The sequence below is a fragment of the Gymnoscopelus braueri genome (genome assembly GCF_963280865.1).
Source record: "Gymnoscopelus braueri genome assembly, chromosome: 23".
Classification (NCBI taxonomy): Eukaryota; Metazoa; Chordata; class Actinopteri; order Myctophiformes; family Myctophidae; genus Gymnoscopelus; species Gymnoscopelus braueri.
In genome coordinates, this window is record NC_137625.1 from 39,245,366 (window position 1) to 39,261,701 (window position 16,336).

A 16,336-nucleotide genomic window follows, 5' to 3' on the forward strand; every position below is an offset into this window, starting at 1 on the left:
AAGTGTCTTGCGACAACTTGTTGTGATTTGACACTTTAATAAAATTGAAATGAATTGATCGGATGAAATGGTTATCCCGACCCGTTATCCCGATTGTATTTTCTGGAAATACATATACATACAGTCAAAATACAGAGCTTATTTTAACAAAACAAATAGATATCACTTAAACGCTCTTTAATTTAATCCAGCTGTTTTTATACAGATGAATGGAAACTAACGTTTATGCAAAATAACTGTGATTAGATAAAAAAATAGCATATAAGCTCAAATAATAGCACACAAGCGATTATGTAATGGCTGTGAACAGGCCTAGTGTGAACAGGCCTAGTGTGACCAGGTGGAGGACTCACCCAGTGGAATCGGACGGAGGCAACGAGGGGCAGACCTCGGACACGGGGGTGGTACCTTCAGAGGACATCTCCTCCTGGGTGAGGGGGTGGTGCTCAAAGAACTTGGACACCAGCAACAAGCTACAGCAGAGAAGACATTGGCAAAACACTGAGTCTCCAACTTTACAAAGTAGCCAATATTGTATTATCGTGATATGGCCCGTGTTGCCTTTTCCTGGTTTTAATCACGTATGCTGTGTTCACACAGGCAGACACAAAGCTACAGTCTACCATTCATTTTCAATGGAAGCCAGCGACATGAAGATAAAAAGAGACGCCCGGCGTTTGTAACTGCTACAAAATCTACAAAGCTACAATCTAAGTTGAGCTGGCTGAAGCTACAGTACAAAATGTGTTGAACCCATTTCTTCTCTCTCCACACAACTCCTGCTTGTAAAGGAGGGGAAACTGATTATTTCCGTCCACTAGTTCCATGTTCCCAGGCTTTATATTTTCCTCTATATTTTTCTTCCTCGTCGGACGCATGCTTGATGATGTCAATGAGCGTGTCGATCAACACTTCCACAGAGTCAGCGACAGATACACTGTGTCGTTTTGTATCTTTTGTAGTTGCCAGTGTGAACAGAGCATAAAGCCCTATTTCATACTAAAATAGCCAATTTGCAAGTTTACAAGTGCCCTTTTTCGCCAAGTGTTGAAAATGTTTATGAAATGTTAATTGATGTCGTCACAAAAATCAAGGAAATCAAGAGGGGAAACAATACAAAAATATAAATACAAATATTGTGATACTTAATTTTGTCAATATTGCTCAGCCTTAAACAAAGCAAGGCACTTTTGGGGACAGGGCTGTTAGATATTTTTGTAGTGCTGTTCTCAATCCAATAGTCATTTCTCTAAACCAGGAGTCTTCAACGTTTTTCAGGCCAAGGACCCCCATAGCTGACAGAGAAATGAAACAGAGACCCTGTCGTGGAATTCTGGATCAATCAGTAATTGATGAGGCAAGAGGAGATCGAGACAATATTCTAGGTGGTGATGGTTATGCTTTAACCATCACAGCCATCTCACAACTCATCACGCTGCGATGCGTTGTGAGCTTGTAGATCTGCTATTTTCAGCAAATGTTACCCCTAGAATAGGGATGCTAAGGTTAAAGGTTCCTATCACACAAAGATTTGGCGACCCCCCTGTAGTAACTCTGAGGACCCCTACGGGTCCCGGACACCCTGTTGAGGAGCCATGCTTTATTACAAAGCAAGGCCGTTTTAGTTTGTGTAGTGTTGTTCTCGATCCACTAGATATTTGTGTAGTGTTGATCTCGATCCACTAGTTGTTTCTCTCTAAATTGTGGTGTGTATGTACTGTTTCATTGTGGGGGGGGGACGTACTCTAGCTGGTCGTAGTTGACACACATGAGGGGAACCTCGGTGCTGCAGCGCTGGTGGAACTTGTAGCCACACGTCTGGCAACGGAACCCCTGGAACAAGAGCTTCCGACAGAAGTCACAGAAGGCCAGAGTGAAGAAAGTCTTCCTCACCTAACGAAACAAAACACACAGTATAGACAGAGAGAGAGAGAGACAGAGAGACAGAGAAAGAGACTCGTCAGACATTCTGTAAGGTAAATATATATTTATAAAGCACCTTTCAAAACAAATGTTACAAGGTGCTCTACATGCAAAACAATACCTACAGATAAAAAGAAAATATTAAAAGAAAAGGATAAAACAATACAGAACAGCATTACAAATGTACGTGCTTATGAAACAAATCGTTTTTTAGCAGCTTTTTGAAGGTATTCAAAGGTACTCAAAGGTATTTGAAGGTAATTCAAAAGCACGCTCGCCTTTAGTTTTTAGCCTAGTTTTTGGGACAGTGAGAAGGCCTTTGTCCGAGGACCTAAGCAGTCTCACATGGTCCTTAACCCTTTAAGACCTGGAACGTATCTGTGTCACTTTAGATTTCTTTGGCTATTCAAAAATAGCAGATCTACAAGCTCATAGCGCGGCACCGAGTGCCGCGCTATGAGCTTGTAGATCTGCTATTTTTGAAAAATCTTGGAAAAAAATGTTTTGGATTTTTTAGGATTTAGATTTTTTTAAAGAATCGCCTCAGGTCTTATTTAAGGGACAATAATGCTGTTAGATAGGAACAAGGGGCCAAACCGTGAAGTGTTTTAAAAGTGATTACCAAATATTTTTTAATCAATTGTGCAGTCAATGGGTAACCACTAGCACAGGCGTAATATGTGCCCTGCCTCATGTGTTGGTTAAAAGTCTAGCAGCTGCATTCTGTACATTGCAGGAGAAAGGCAAACACTGTCAGACAGAAGAACAAACTGGATGAGCTAACCAACAGCTAGGAGTATGTACTGTACATTGTGCTCCTGTTCTCAATGACTTGTTCAACTTCACTCCAGGGCTTGCGCAGTACATCCCATAACTTTTCTAAACGCAAGCAACCGACTGATACGATCCATGGAATAAAAGCAAAAATAAAACCTCATGAGCTTTTGTCAGGCCAAGTCCTAAACTGCGATTTGTTTAACAGCATGAAAGGACATCGCCCTCTAGTTATCCGCTTCCTAAACAATTAGCACAATATATAGAATTATGATGTTATAGGTATTATTGTTCTAAATGTACTTGCCGTACAGCCAACCAGTTGAACAAATTGCAGATTGAGGCTTTAACCTTTGCCTTTATGAAATAATCAAGACCATTAGGGTTTATGGAAGACGCTTCTGAACATGCATTCTATTGCTAGTTTGACCACTTCAAATACTCTTTAATCTTAATAACTAATAACCAAAAATAGCCGATATTGGCTTTTTAGGGTGCGCGACATGCTGAAGACATGCAGAAGACACGCTGAAGACATGCTGAAAACATGGCTGGCTTCTACGGAATTCAAATGACTGAAATCAGTCGTGGCAACTGAAAACTTCGATCCATGTACGAAATCTACAGTGCAAGAGAAAGGGGGCAATATTGTTATTAATGTTATTGTTATGATAACCGGCACCATACTTACAAAGTTGTGTGTGGTCAGCGGAACGTTTTCCAACACTTCGACATGCAGCTCCTCTCCTGTAAGCCACGAGATGTCCGTGTCCCAGCCAATGGGCTTCTTCTCTCTGAAACAGCAAGTGGAGGGTTTCAGTTTTTTGGCCTGTTGCTTTTTATCCATTTTTCTCCACAATTTAGTCATTATGCCAATTAATACGCCCAGAATATGGCATTATTAAACACATGATGAACCCTAGTGTCCCTACTTTGGGCATGTCCTAATAAGACAAACTTCTGGCCAAAACAGACGATCTACAAGCTCATTGTGAGCTTGTAGATCGGCTATTTTCTGCGAAGAGATTCGTTGAAGAGGGAAAAGAGAAAGGGGACCAAGTATTATACCCCTGGTCTGGGGGACCCCGGTCAACGAAGTATATAAGGGTTTTAAGAGGTTTAAACGTGTATACTATTCGTTTTGTTGTTTTGTGACTAATCCGAATGGCCTTACCCGTCCTGTATCCTAAGGACGGCACAACATTCTGGGATGAGACCCCGCATCATTAGAGCTTTCTTCAGCGAGTCCCTTACAGTCATCCCACAGCGGGCGGGGACCTGCAACACAAAGACACACAGAGGGTCACAGCCAGTCAAGTGACACATGGATTAAAGCAAAAATTAAATCTCACGACTGAACAAAAATGCTGTTAGGCCTAATATGCGATTTGTGAAACTGTGTGAAAGGTCACTTCGAGCCGCACTGCAAGCTTTTACATCAGCTGTTTCTGAACATTTTTGAAAAATCTTGAAACGTAGCGTGGTCCAGCAGCAGAGTAGTCTGAAAACAGGCGATATATCTGACATAAACCAAACTGACTGATCCTTGTTCACGCAAACAGAAATTACATTTGCACCTGCTTTTTCTGAATCACCTTCCAAATGAAGTATTTGCCCTACTAAAAAGGAGAAAGAACTCCCTGGAGTGGCAATCAGTCCCCCTTGGAGGTCTTGAAAAGGATGATGATCCTTACCTATGGGACATTCATTATAAGGTCTGGTTGCCAAATGTTTTGTACGGTATACTGTACAATATAATAGTCGCTCCATTCTTATTATATTTTATTACTATTGTTTTCAAAGCTGAATCTATGCCAGACTATACTATGCCATTTAAATGACATAGTATAGTCATTATTGTGATTTGAACACACACTACCACTGCTAACTACTACCCTATCTACACTATATACTGTATATTATCTTAACATTCTTATATTATACCATTATATACTGCATACACATTATTGTTGTACTATATTATATTATCATATACTATCTTAAACTATTATATTTGCTACTATTGTTATTGTTACTACTTGTATCTCTTTCTGTCTCTCCTCTGTCTCTCCCTCTCTCGCTCTTCTTTCCCCCCCCGACACGGTCGAGGCAGAAGGCCGCCCACCCTAGAGCCTAGGGTCTGCCTGACGTTTCTTCCAGTTAAGGGGGAGTTTTTCGTTGCCACTGTCGCAAAATTGCTTGCTCAGGGTGGGACTGTCGGGTCTCTGCTCTACATGTAAAGTGTCTTGAGACAACTTGTTGTGATTTGACACTTTAATAAAAATTGAATTGAATTAAAAAATATAATTTAAGAAATAATTTAAAGTAATTAGACATGTATTTTAAGCAGGGGAAAAAAAGGCTGGTATAAATTAGCCTTTCTTTATGGTCACAAAACATTTACATTTTTGGAAAAAGGCTTGGAGCCAGTGTTGCCAGGTCTGCGTATTATAAGCAAATCTGGGCTCGTTTTTTCTGTTAAGTCACTTGTAAATATTGGTAGTTGCGGGTTGCATTTTTTGGGGGTGGGCTTGTTTCTAAAGTGTAGTTGTTTATTTGGCTTTGCTTCCTAGTCGTTTAAACCAGTCATAGTCAAACATTTTCATGTCAAATTAGTATGCGTTTGTTCACGAACCCTCATCTGAAAATAATTTGTACCAGGGAAGAATTTCATGATATAGATTTATAGATTTCTTTAAAATATAGGAATTGTTAAAGAAAACCGTTAAGAGGGAATCTTTAAGGAATCTGAATCGTTAAAATCCTACAGGCATTGTTTCTCAAAGTGGGGTCCGGGGACCCCCGGATGTTCTTGAGGGGGTTCCAGGAAGTCCCCAGCAAAAGTAGTTAAAATAGCATCAAAATAATTTTAACCACTTTATGCGTTAATACGTTGGCTATTCCAATATCAGATCTACAAGCTCACAGCGCTTCACTTCCTGCCACACTGCAAGCTAGTACATCTGCTATTTTTGAAAATATAAAAAAAAAGTTTGAAATATTTTGAATAATTGTGAAAACAAATTACATACATCTTTTCTTCTGGGGGTCCCTGGCACGAAACCTTTTCAGATGGGGGTCCGTGACCAAATACATATCAATTTGGGGATCCTTGACATGAAAAAGTTTGAGAGCCACTGTCCTAAAAAAGGATCCCAACCCATGTCTTGGCGGGCCTGCTTGCATGAAAAGCTTTCTGCAAGGCGACAGTGTCCCACTGTGCAGCTAATCAAAGTAAAGGGGGTCACCTACATTCCCCTTGGTCTCACACTGCGCGCCAATCTGTTGGGACAGTCAGACCCTTGGAACACAGACCTTTGTCAGAAATAGGCACTCCACACAGTGGTGGAAAGTAACTAAAGTACATTTACTCAAGTACTGAACAATTTAGACATTTTATTTTTGTTTCTTTATACTTCTATTACATCTCAGAGGCAATTATTGTACTTGTTTTTTACTCCACTACAAATATTTAAAAACTTTAGTTCTGAGTTACTTTGCAGACATTAGATATTATAACAAAACACACATTAACCAGGTTACGGCCTATGCTATACTCCCATCTATTAAAAGATTACCGATCTGCAAGCTCACAATGCGTCGCATTGCAACAAGTTGTGAGCTTGTAGATTGGCTATTTTTCAAAGTTTTTTTTTTTTTATGTAGTACTTTTACTTTGGTACTGTAGGTAATTTTTTAAAAGATTTTTTGGGGGTCTTTTCTGCCTTTATTTGGATAGTATATAGTAGAGTGACAGGAGCAGGGAGAGAGAAAGACAGGGAGTAACACGCAGGAAAGGTCTTTAGGGCTTGGGAATCGAACCTGCACCTCGCTGCCAGGCTGCATTGAGCCTACATGTGGTATGCGCCTTAACCACTAGGCCATTGGCACCCCACTGTAAGTACATTTTCAGTTCAACTTTTTTTCTTTCATGGGCCCCCAGGTTTGGTATGCAATAGGCCACGGACAATAACCCCCATAAGGTATAAATGGAACCAAATGGACAAAAGGGTCCATTTGGGTACTGGAGTACTTTTACTCAAGTAAAAAAAAACTGAAATACAGGCCTATTTTTACAATATAGTATTTCTATAGTGTGATATTGCTACTTTTACTTAAGTTAAAAAAACAATCGTAGTACTTCTTCCAACCACTGGCAGCCAAACAAATCGTCCTCCCATGTCCACACACGCACGCAAAGGCTGGCATCCGTGCGACTCCTTGATTAAAGTCCTGTGGCAAGGACGCCTCGAGTCATTTGTTTAAGACACACCTTAATGTAGTGTGGAACACGTGGAAGATGAACATGACCTTTCCCTAGGCCTTGGGACCACACAATGCCAGGCTCAGCTGACAACTGACAGGGTGCTTCCAAGTAGACAGTAGAAACAGAAAAACTAGCGCACTCAGTCCATTCAAATAACAATTTGCCGGGTGCACGGCTCAAGAAGAGTCACAATGTATAAAACGAAGAATAGCCAGGCACTCCGAAGTCCATGGTACTTTTTAATTAATAAGACACGGGCATACACGGGACGCGTTTCGGCGTCGAGCCTTCCTCAGCATGTATAATAATAGCTTGAATTTATATAGCGCCTTTCATGACCCCAATAGACGCTATAGACCGCAATAAGACGCAACAAAAACAAGGAACAACCAAACAAAACAACAATTTGCCATAAGCCTGAGAGAATAGGTGTCTTTTCAAGGTAGCCTTAAAAGTGTCCAGTGTTGGAGCATGGCGAATCTCCATTGGGAGAGAGTTCCACAGTGTGGGGGCTGCCACACTGAAGGCTCTGTCCCCAAAGGTTCGCTTGCTATATCACACGCTGAGGAAGGCTTGATGCCGAAACAAGTCTGTGTATGCCCCTGCCTTGTTATTAATAAAAAATAAATACCAGAAGGACTTCAGAGTGCTGCTGGCTATTCTGTTGTATGCTTCCAAGTAGAGCCAGACCAATATATTTGACTTTTTTGACAACATCGGTATCAGCAATTACACAGCCAAGCTCAGTAGTGTTTGTTTGTTTGTTTTGGACACAGGCAAAAATCATAATTCAAAACCATTCAAAACCAACAAAGTATATTACAGGGCTAAAGGTAGGTAGTGATTTGTTAAAATAAGTGTTACATTGCTTTATTTTCTGATGGTACTCATTGGTATATAGACTTTGTTCAGTAACACGGGTCTCCCCGTCCCTCAAGCGCTTGATTAAACAAAAAAAATATTTTCAGGTCGGGATACCAATTTTAGCCAATCAGGAGAGAGAACTCACACAGGATACTGGATACATTTTAACTGAAACACACATCGAAGCTGATAAGGGTACTCCTGATTGGCTGGAAATTGGCCACCTAGAGTATCTAAAAATGTCTGTTCATTAAAGAGCTGAAGAGACGCAGAGACTCCTGCTACTTAGTCTCGCGTAGCCATATTCCACAATCTCTGAGAGAGGAAACTGGCACTTCCGTTCACGAAAATATCTTTTAAAATATCTTTACACTTTACTTTTTAATTTCCATTTCTGCTAAGCAGCAATCTATGTATACTTAGATGATTTGTATTTATATTAGGATAAATGTGCGCGACTGTAAAGACGAAACGGAAATGGAGAGGAGGCTCCACATCCGGTTTATATTCTAATCATCATGATTACTATCACAATATAGTGCTTTAAAACTAAACGTTTTGTAAAAAGATTAACCAAAAATTATCACTTAGCCTACATAAGAAATTAAAACCTCCTCCTCGATTTTTTCTTTTAACCAACATGAACAAGATTAAGTCTGTTACTCAGTCTAAATATCGGTTTCCATATATTTTCAGTTAATTGGCTCTATGCAAAGCAGCCATATTGTAAAGAAATTGGGCCTCTTCCTTACTTTCTTTACATGTGTTACCAATGATACTAATGAAGGCTCTGTTCCATTTAGTGTAGCACAGCGGTTCTCAAACGTTTTAATTTCAAGGACCCCCATAACTCTGAGAGTGTACAAATGGAACCAAATGAACACTCTCAGAATGACACACCCGTAAGGGGCCATTTGGAACCATGAGGTTCCCTGGACCACACTTTTCAGACCCACCTGTGTAGCAGAGTGTTTCCAGTGAGCCAACATGCACAATATCAGCACCCCTGACTCCGTTTGACCAGAATGGAACAGAGCCTTCATTAGTATCATTGGCAACACGTATGGAGGATGTAAGGAATTTCTTTTCCAATATGGCTGCTGTGCATAGAGCCTATTGCCCAGCCCTACAGCAGACCTACCACCGTCCGCTGCTTGTTGGGTAGAAACACTCTGACGATGGGCTTCTGTGGCGAGCGGGGGTTGGCGCGCGCCGCGTCGCAGGGGCTCTGCAGCACGGCCAGGGTGTTGGGGGCTGATGGGAAGGCTTGGGCCGAGCCGCCTCCGCAGCCCCCCATATTCACGTCCTGGAGGCCCGGCGTCGGGGAGGAGCAGGAGAAGTCTGTGCCGTTGCCCATGGCCTCCAGGAGCTGCTGCTCTCTCTGCTGAAGGGCGTCCAGCTTGCTGGTGTACTCCTCATATGCCTGGGGGTTGAGACACATGATGTCATGACAGAAATGAATGCAGTGTTCACACTGGCAGCTACAAAGATACTGTCTACCATTAATTTTCAATGGAATACAGCGACATGAAGATACGAAGCTACATCCGACGTTTGTAGCCGCTACAAAAGCTATGACAGCTTGAAGAAAAGTTGTGCTGGCTACAACTTTAGCTACAAAGCGACAGATGTGCTGTGTAGCTTTGTATCTTTTGTAGCTGCCGGTGTGAACAAGTCACGAAAGATACAAAGCGACGCAGCATAACTGTCGCCGAGTCGCTGTTGAAGTGTTGATCAACACGCTCGTTGATGTCAAGCATGTGACCCGACAAGCAAGAAAAATATAGAGGAAAATCTTAAGCCTGGGATTAAAAATAACATGGAAACTGGCAGATGGAAATCATATGTTTTCCCCCATTAAGAGGAGGAATTGTATGAAGAGAGATGGTGAATGGAAATGGTTAAAACAACACTTGGTCATTTTGTAGCTTTGTACTCGAATTGTAGCTTTGTAGATGCTGCCATCATTAAAGTCTAAGTCAACAGTTGCCAACATAATGACTGCTCAATAGTTATACATCAAGAATATTTCTGAAACGGTCAGCTTAATTATTGTTATAGTGTCTATTAGTTTAGCATGCCTATGTGACCATTCAAGGACGATTTCTATGTGTATAAGAAGTATCAAAGATAAAAAAAACGTTTGCCCTGTTGGGGGCTTAGGGGTGAGAGGCTTGTCGGTCTCGGCTTATAGCAAGCCAGGCTAGGTCCTGCCATGATGATCATCTTTGAATAAACTTGGTTTCCTTCACCTTGAGTGGAAATACATATATTTTTCACATTACAAACACGACAAGTTATTGCCTTTCACCTTGTACTGTCGTGTGGTTAAACTTCGCCTCGTTGCGCGATAATGCCCTTGGCTGCGTCTCTACTGCACTCTCTGCGGCCACGAGGGAAATGTGTTTGTCCATACTAGTGGTTCTCAAAGTGGGGCCCTGGGCCCCCAGGTGTCCTTAAGGGGGTTCCAGGGGGGGTCCCCAGCTAAATTATTGATAGTTAAGAACCAAATGGACCCCTACAGGTCTGTAACTGTACAAATGGAGCCCAATGGACCCTTACCGGTCCATTTGGCTCCATTTGTACAGTCTCAGAGTTATTGGGGTCCGTGACCTAATGCATACCAAACCAGGGTGCGGTGCCCATGAAATCTCAAAAAGTTGAACCACCGGTGTATACGCCAAAATAGAAAGAACCGCCTCCTTAGTTTTTTGATGAACAAAGCCTCAGGCGTTTGAATCGACATGCATACACGTTTCCTTCCAATCCAACTTCTCTTACCTCCAGGTATATGGACGGAGGGTTGTGCTCTCCTCCGAATTTATCCAGCAGGGCCTCCAGGTGCTCTTGTGTCAACTTTATCATCTGCTTGATGTTCCAGATCTGGAGGGCAAAGCGCAGACGTCACAAACTCACATCAACAAACTGGCTAGAATGTGTGAAAAGAGCAGCATGCTCTGGCACCAGGGCTGTCACCGTCATGACATTATAGTTGTCATGATGTAATTAGTCATTGTTATACAAATTAATGATTTAATCGTGTTTTGGGGGGCATTGAACATTAATAAAATATAAAGTACATTTACTCTAGTACTGTACTATTGCACAATTTTGAGGTACTTTTACTTTATATCGTCTATACTTTTACGCCACTACATCTCGGAGGCAAATATTGTACTTTTACTGAACTACAATTAGCCCATATCTGGTGATGTGCATATATGGGACCAACAGACTTCAAACTCGGCACATGCATCGGCAAGGACTCAAGAGAGCGCAGTGCCTGGCTCCCGCCGTCGAGTAGTTTGGGTATGCGGTTGTCCAGAACCGCCATTCCGACCGATATGTCCATACGTATATATATATATATATATATCCAGTTGTCCAGAACCGCCAATCCAACAGATATACCTATATATATACTGATGACATCAGGGATCTCCATACATGGGTATAAAAGGGACAAGAACTGACAGACAGAGCTCTCCATACAAGTGCATAAAAGGGACACAGACGGGTACATCGGGTACTCTGACAAAGCCCCCGGGGTAGGTGTGAGGGCCGCATAGTAACCTATGTAACCCAAACCTCTAGTAATTTTCTACTTTCCACAGCTGTGAGCTTGTAGATTTGCTATTTCTGCTGTTTTTGTAAATGTTTGAAAAGGTACAGCACATTTTGCAACAGTTGGAAATTAAACGAATGTATGGAAATTATTCTGACGATTATGCAAAAATAACTGCAATTTAACTCAAATAATTGCGATCAGGCGATTATGTAATAATTGTGACAGGCCTAGTTGGCAGACATATAGGAAGAATCTGGCTAGAGTCCTCTCCCCCCCCCCCACACGCTCTCCCCGAGCCTCCCGCCACACCCCGAACAGTGAAAGAGGGCAATGTTCTCCGTTGATGTCCCAGGCATTCGAGGGTTTGCACTCGGTGACAAGGTGAGAGTGAGCAGCACGGCTTTGGAACATTGCACTGGATCGAGGAGACTAAACAGAATGCAGTTGGATGATTTTTCCTTTCTGCTACTGAACCGCAAGAAGTTGGGCCTGCAATGGTTCCCCCCCACCCCCCTTCCTGAAGAACAGTACTTATGTTTGTGGTGCAGCCACGTTGATGTATCAGCCATCATTTATCTTTTTTTTTTAACGACAGCGGTAACTGCAGTTATGTGGCCGCCGGCCGGTGTGTTCAGATTTTTAGACACTTTTAGCCTGGCATCCCTAATTTGGACGTGTCATCATTTGTCTGTAACATTTTTCAATATTTCTCAAATAGAACACAAAATTATCAAAAATAGCCCATCCACAAGCTCACAACGCGCCGCGACACGTCACGAGCTTGCGGATCGACTACTTATGAAAATGTTCAAAAAGAACTCAAGTGGTTGAATAAAATAAAAGTTCAGTTCATGTTGTTGTGATAAACATAAGCACTTTTTGACAAAACATCGATAATCTGCGGTCTAGGACTCTGCTCGCATCGGACCCAAAAGTATGCCATCGGTCTGGCTCTAGGCACAGACGAGAGCAGGGATTGAGCCGTTGGAAAACTGGACTTACTAAAGGCCTGGCTTCTGAACTGGTATGGAACCAAGTCGAGGCAGATACATAATGTCTGCTGACAAACGATATCTTGGTAAACAGCATTGGTTTATTTTGATCTATAAAGCGATGCTGGGTAAACTTCCAGCTTACCTCTGTAACCTCCTCTGTCCCAGCTCTGCTAGTTACCAACCACACTAAACCAAGCGGTTGCTTTTTAACCCATTAAGACCTGAGGCCAATTCTACAAATGTCTTCTAAGTCCTAACAGTTTTCTGAAAAACTGTTAAAATGTTGCTATATCAGTGGTGCTCAAACTTTTTTATTTCAAGGACCCCCAAAATATTTTGTTCCAAGGACCTCTAAAAGCAAAGATTTGAGAAAAAAATATATATGTTCAGAAGAAGATTTGCACAATAATTGTGCACAATTGTTCAAGATGTTTCAAAAACAGCAGATCTACAAGCTCATAACGCGGCTATCAAAACATTGATCATCTGCTACTTTTGAATAAAATCTTAAATGAGACAGATGCCTCCCCGGTTTTAGTGGGTTAATGTTCCTCGGGTTTGGACAGATCTGGGGCAAACAGCATTTTCCTACTGTGCACCTTGGTCATAGAACAATACAAAACTATCACATTTATGTCCATTGATGCACTTAAGGGCATCATAAAGGATGTGGTTAAAAGAGGCATGTCATTGTTTTTCTTGAGGCCAAATGTTTTAATAGCTTTCTTAATGTTTTCTTTATTGTGGACTTATATGCATGTTGCATATGTTGTATGAGTGTGTTGTGATTATTGTTGTTGTATATGGCTGCCATCTTGGCCAGGTATCTCTTGTAAAATAGACTTCTGATCTCAATGAGACCTCTGGTAAAATACATAAATAAAAAGACTTCTTGGCACTCTAGGCCAATCAACAAATCAAACTTGAACCCCAATGTTTGCTGGCCAATTAAATCTATCAAGCAAAACATCAAGAAGGGTCCCCTGTCTAATCTAAATTTTTATTTGACTATCTTGACGAAGACTTCAGCCTCAGCATTAAGTAAACTGACTGATCCTATTAAATGAATAGCAGTTTAACTGGATTACGTGCCTTGTCCAAGACCTGCCAAATGAAATAAGCCGACCATCACCACTTGATTTCATAGCTACTTGGAGGATAGACCTATTGGAGATATATAGGTTGTATTCATTTCAATACTTGTGGTACTAGGACAATAACATTCTTACAGAAATAATCACACACACAGGACTAGCTACATTTCACTTGTTATGTCATATGCCCTGCATTAATATAGCCGATTTCTTTTCCTTAAAAATTATATAGCATATATTTGACCATAACCCTGCAAAAGTCACTCAATCTGCTTGTCACTGAACCATTCCTCATGTACACTCCCAAGGGCTACAGCTAACTAAAACATTGAGTTTCCAACGTGTTCCTCTTGGCGATGGGAGTGAGTCAGGGAGTGTGACATTAGTTTAGCAAGCATGCAAAGCTTTGCTACTGTAGCTAAGCTTTTTTTTAGAGAGAAATCCCTGATGCATAAAAAGATTGTACAATAATGTCCTCCACCCACAAACCCTTTGGGAATCAAATTCGCACATAAATAAAGTCCTATGACCCTGACCTGTTAATATGTAATTTACGGATGACTGGACACAAAACGGTACTGGATGTTGCCACCAGGAGGAAAGTGAGTGAAAACCATGGCCCTCTTCTTCTCTCAATCTGATTCTGCTGACAAATGGAAGGATTTTTCATTATTTTACTATTCTCCATTTTGCTGGAACAACGTGAGGCCTGCTGACATACACATGTACAAATCATTTTTATGCCTGATGATAAACATCAATACTGTCACGATTAGGCCTGTCAGGCTGTCACAATTATTACATAATCGTGTAATCACAATTATTTGACATATTGCGATTATTTTTGCATAATCGTCAAAATCAGCTATTTCTACATTTTTTTTTTTTACATTAATACAATTATTAAATATGTAAAAAGATTATTTGTATATTAAAGTTATTTGTCATATCTGCTCTGTGCCATCTTTTATTACGAAGGCTAAACGGCAAACAGAAATAAAAATTGTATTCATATGTTCCAATGTTAAATGCAGCCAAACGCACAATTAAGTTAAGCAATTATTTGAGTGACAATTAATTGTTAACTTAAATTTGGAATCGTGACAGCCCTAGTCACAATTACAGTAATATATGGACAGACAGGTTTCCTGCACTTTGTAAAGATTTGCTCTCTGTTCTTCAGGCAGTAGGCTTCAGAGGATGTAGTCTTCATGAAGTCACTAGATTTAAATCACTTGAACCCTAGCGTCCTTATGCCGGGGCAAACATTTGCCGGAAATGGCCGATCTGCAAGCTCACAACACGTCACATTGTTTGTAGATAGAGTTGTTCCGATACCACATACCAGTATCGTTAAAGCTGCCGATACTGCCTAAAAGCTGGTATCGGCGAGTATGCCAGTCTATGCCATTCTGATACCACGCATATCACACGCATTATCACATGATATTTCATTTACACAGTAATATTTTGAATGCTTCAGTTGATGTTGCATTTTACTGTACTATTTACATTATTTTACTAACTTGTAGCTGCACTTTAACAACTAATGGAATGTTTTATTTATTCCTAAATCAGTGGTTCTAAAACTTTGTAATTTCAAGAACCCCCATAACTCTTAAGGTCATTACACACCGGCAAATATGCGAATATACGCAAAATTCGGACTCGTTCCGAATAATTAAAAGACGCTTTTTCGCTCCATGTAAGCTTGCATTGACTTCATAAAGGTTTTTAAAAAAAACGTATTATTCGCATGAAAAATTCGCCCCCGGTGTGTAAGGGGCTACAGAGAGTACAAAATCTACAAATGAGGCAAGGCATCATTCATAGGTTAGCGAACAGCGCCATCTGCTGGAAAACTACTGAAGACACAAAATCTCGTCCAACTCGTCAGTGGCAGAATCTGACGAGAAATCTCGTCAGTGGCAGGCAAAGAGTTAAAGGAAGGGCTTCGCAACTCACTTTTGAAACACTCCAAACTTTATTCTAGCAAGCTGCTTGTTTTAAAAGTGAGTTGCGAGCCCTTCCTTCTTTAACAAATTAATGACGTGACCATCTTCTTACAACAGCACCAGCAGTGTAAGTAATATGCCCACTAGAGATGTAGCTGTAACACTCAACATTCTATCCCTTACTAAACTCTCTTGTTGAAGCCTGGCACTTATCAACAAAGGCCACAAACTAAGTTTGATGTCTTTCTACGACAGCGTTTTACCAACATGGCCTTAGCCTTGTTCAACCTGCGTAAAACCAATCCGACTCCAATCTTGATAGGAAATCGGATTTGGAGCTGGATTTGGGCTACCAGTCTGAACAGGGCCTAAGAGAGCTCCTGTGTCCTATTCTGGGCCAGGGCTTGCTTAGGATGCACACCTGGTCTCTTAATGCTGTTTAACAGGAGAGAGTGAAAGACACAACATTCATTCAGCCACTCACCCCATACAGTCTTTAAACCACTGGTTCCCAGTGTGTGTGTGTGTGTGTGTGTGTGTGTGTGTGTGTGTGTGTGTGTGTGTGTGTGTGTGTGTGTGTGTGTGTGTGTGTGTGTGTGTGTGTGTGTGTGTGTGTGTTGGGGGGGGTTCAAGAAGTGGAGGACTACTCAGCTAAATGAATGATAGTTAGTAATAGGAACCAAACAGACCCTTACGAGTCTACTCTGTACGAATGAAACCCTTATGGGGCCTATATGATTAATTATTATTATTTTATTTTTTGAAGAGAAAAGAAAAACATGTTTTGTTAGAATTTTAGAATAAGTGTAGGCTTCTGAGCTAGAACAATTTGATAGTGAAAAGAACTGGTAGTTGAAAGTCTTCTAATACAGTATAAGCATGCCATAGGCCAGGCA

At 41.1% G+C, this 16,336-nt stretch overlaps 1 protein-coding gene across 2 annotated transcripts in view; it reads right to left on the bottom strand.

Annotated features, from left to right (window-relative positions):
* The window catches only part of braf (B-Raf proto-oncogene, serine/threonine kinase), a 35,175-nt gene that overhangs the window by 16,870 nt on the left and 1,969 nt on the right, over positions 1–16,336 (bottom strand). For both annotated transcript variants that reach the window (XM_080420669.1, XM_080420670.1), the window contains exons 2-7: positions 10,610–10,711; positions 8,970–9,251; positions 3,872–3,975; positions 3,389–3,491; positions 1,745–1,893; positions 354–473 (exon numbers count right to left, since the gene is read on the bottom strand). In XM_080420669.1, coding sequence (XP_080276795.1) covers positions 354–473; positions 1,745–1,893; positions 3,389–3,491; positions 3,872–3,975; positions 8,970–9,251; positions 10,610–10,711 — 860 coding nt within the window. The remainder of the gene's footprint in view (positions 1–353; positions 474–1,744; positions 1,894–3,388; positions 3,492–3,871; positions 3,976–8,969; positions 9,252–10,609; positions 10,712–16,336) is intronic.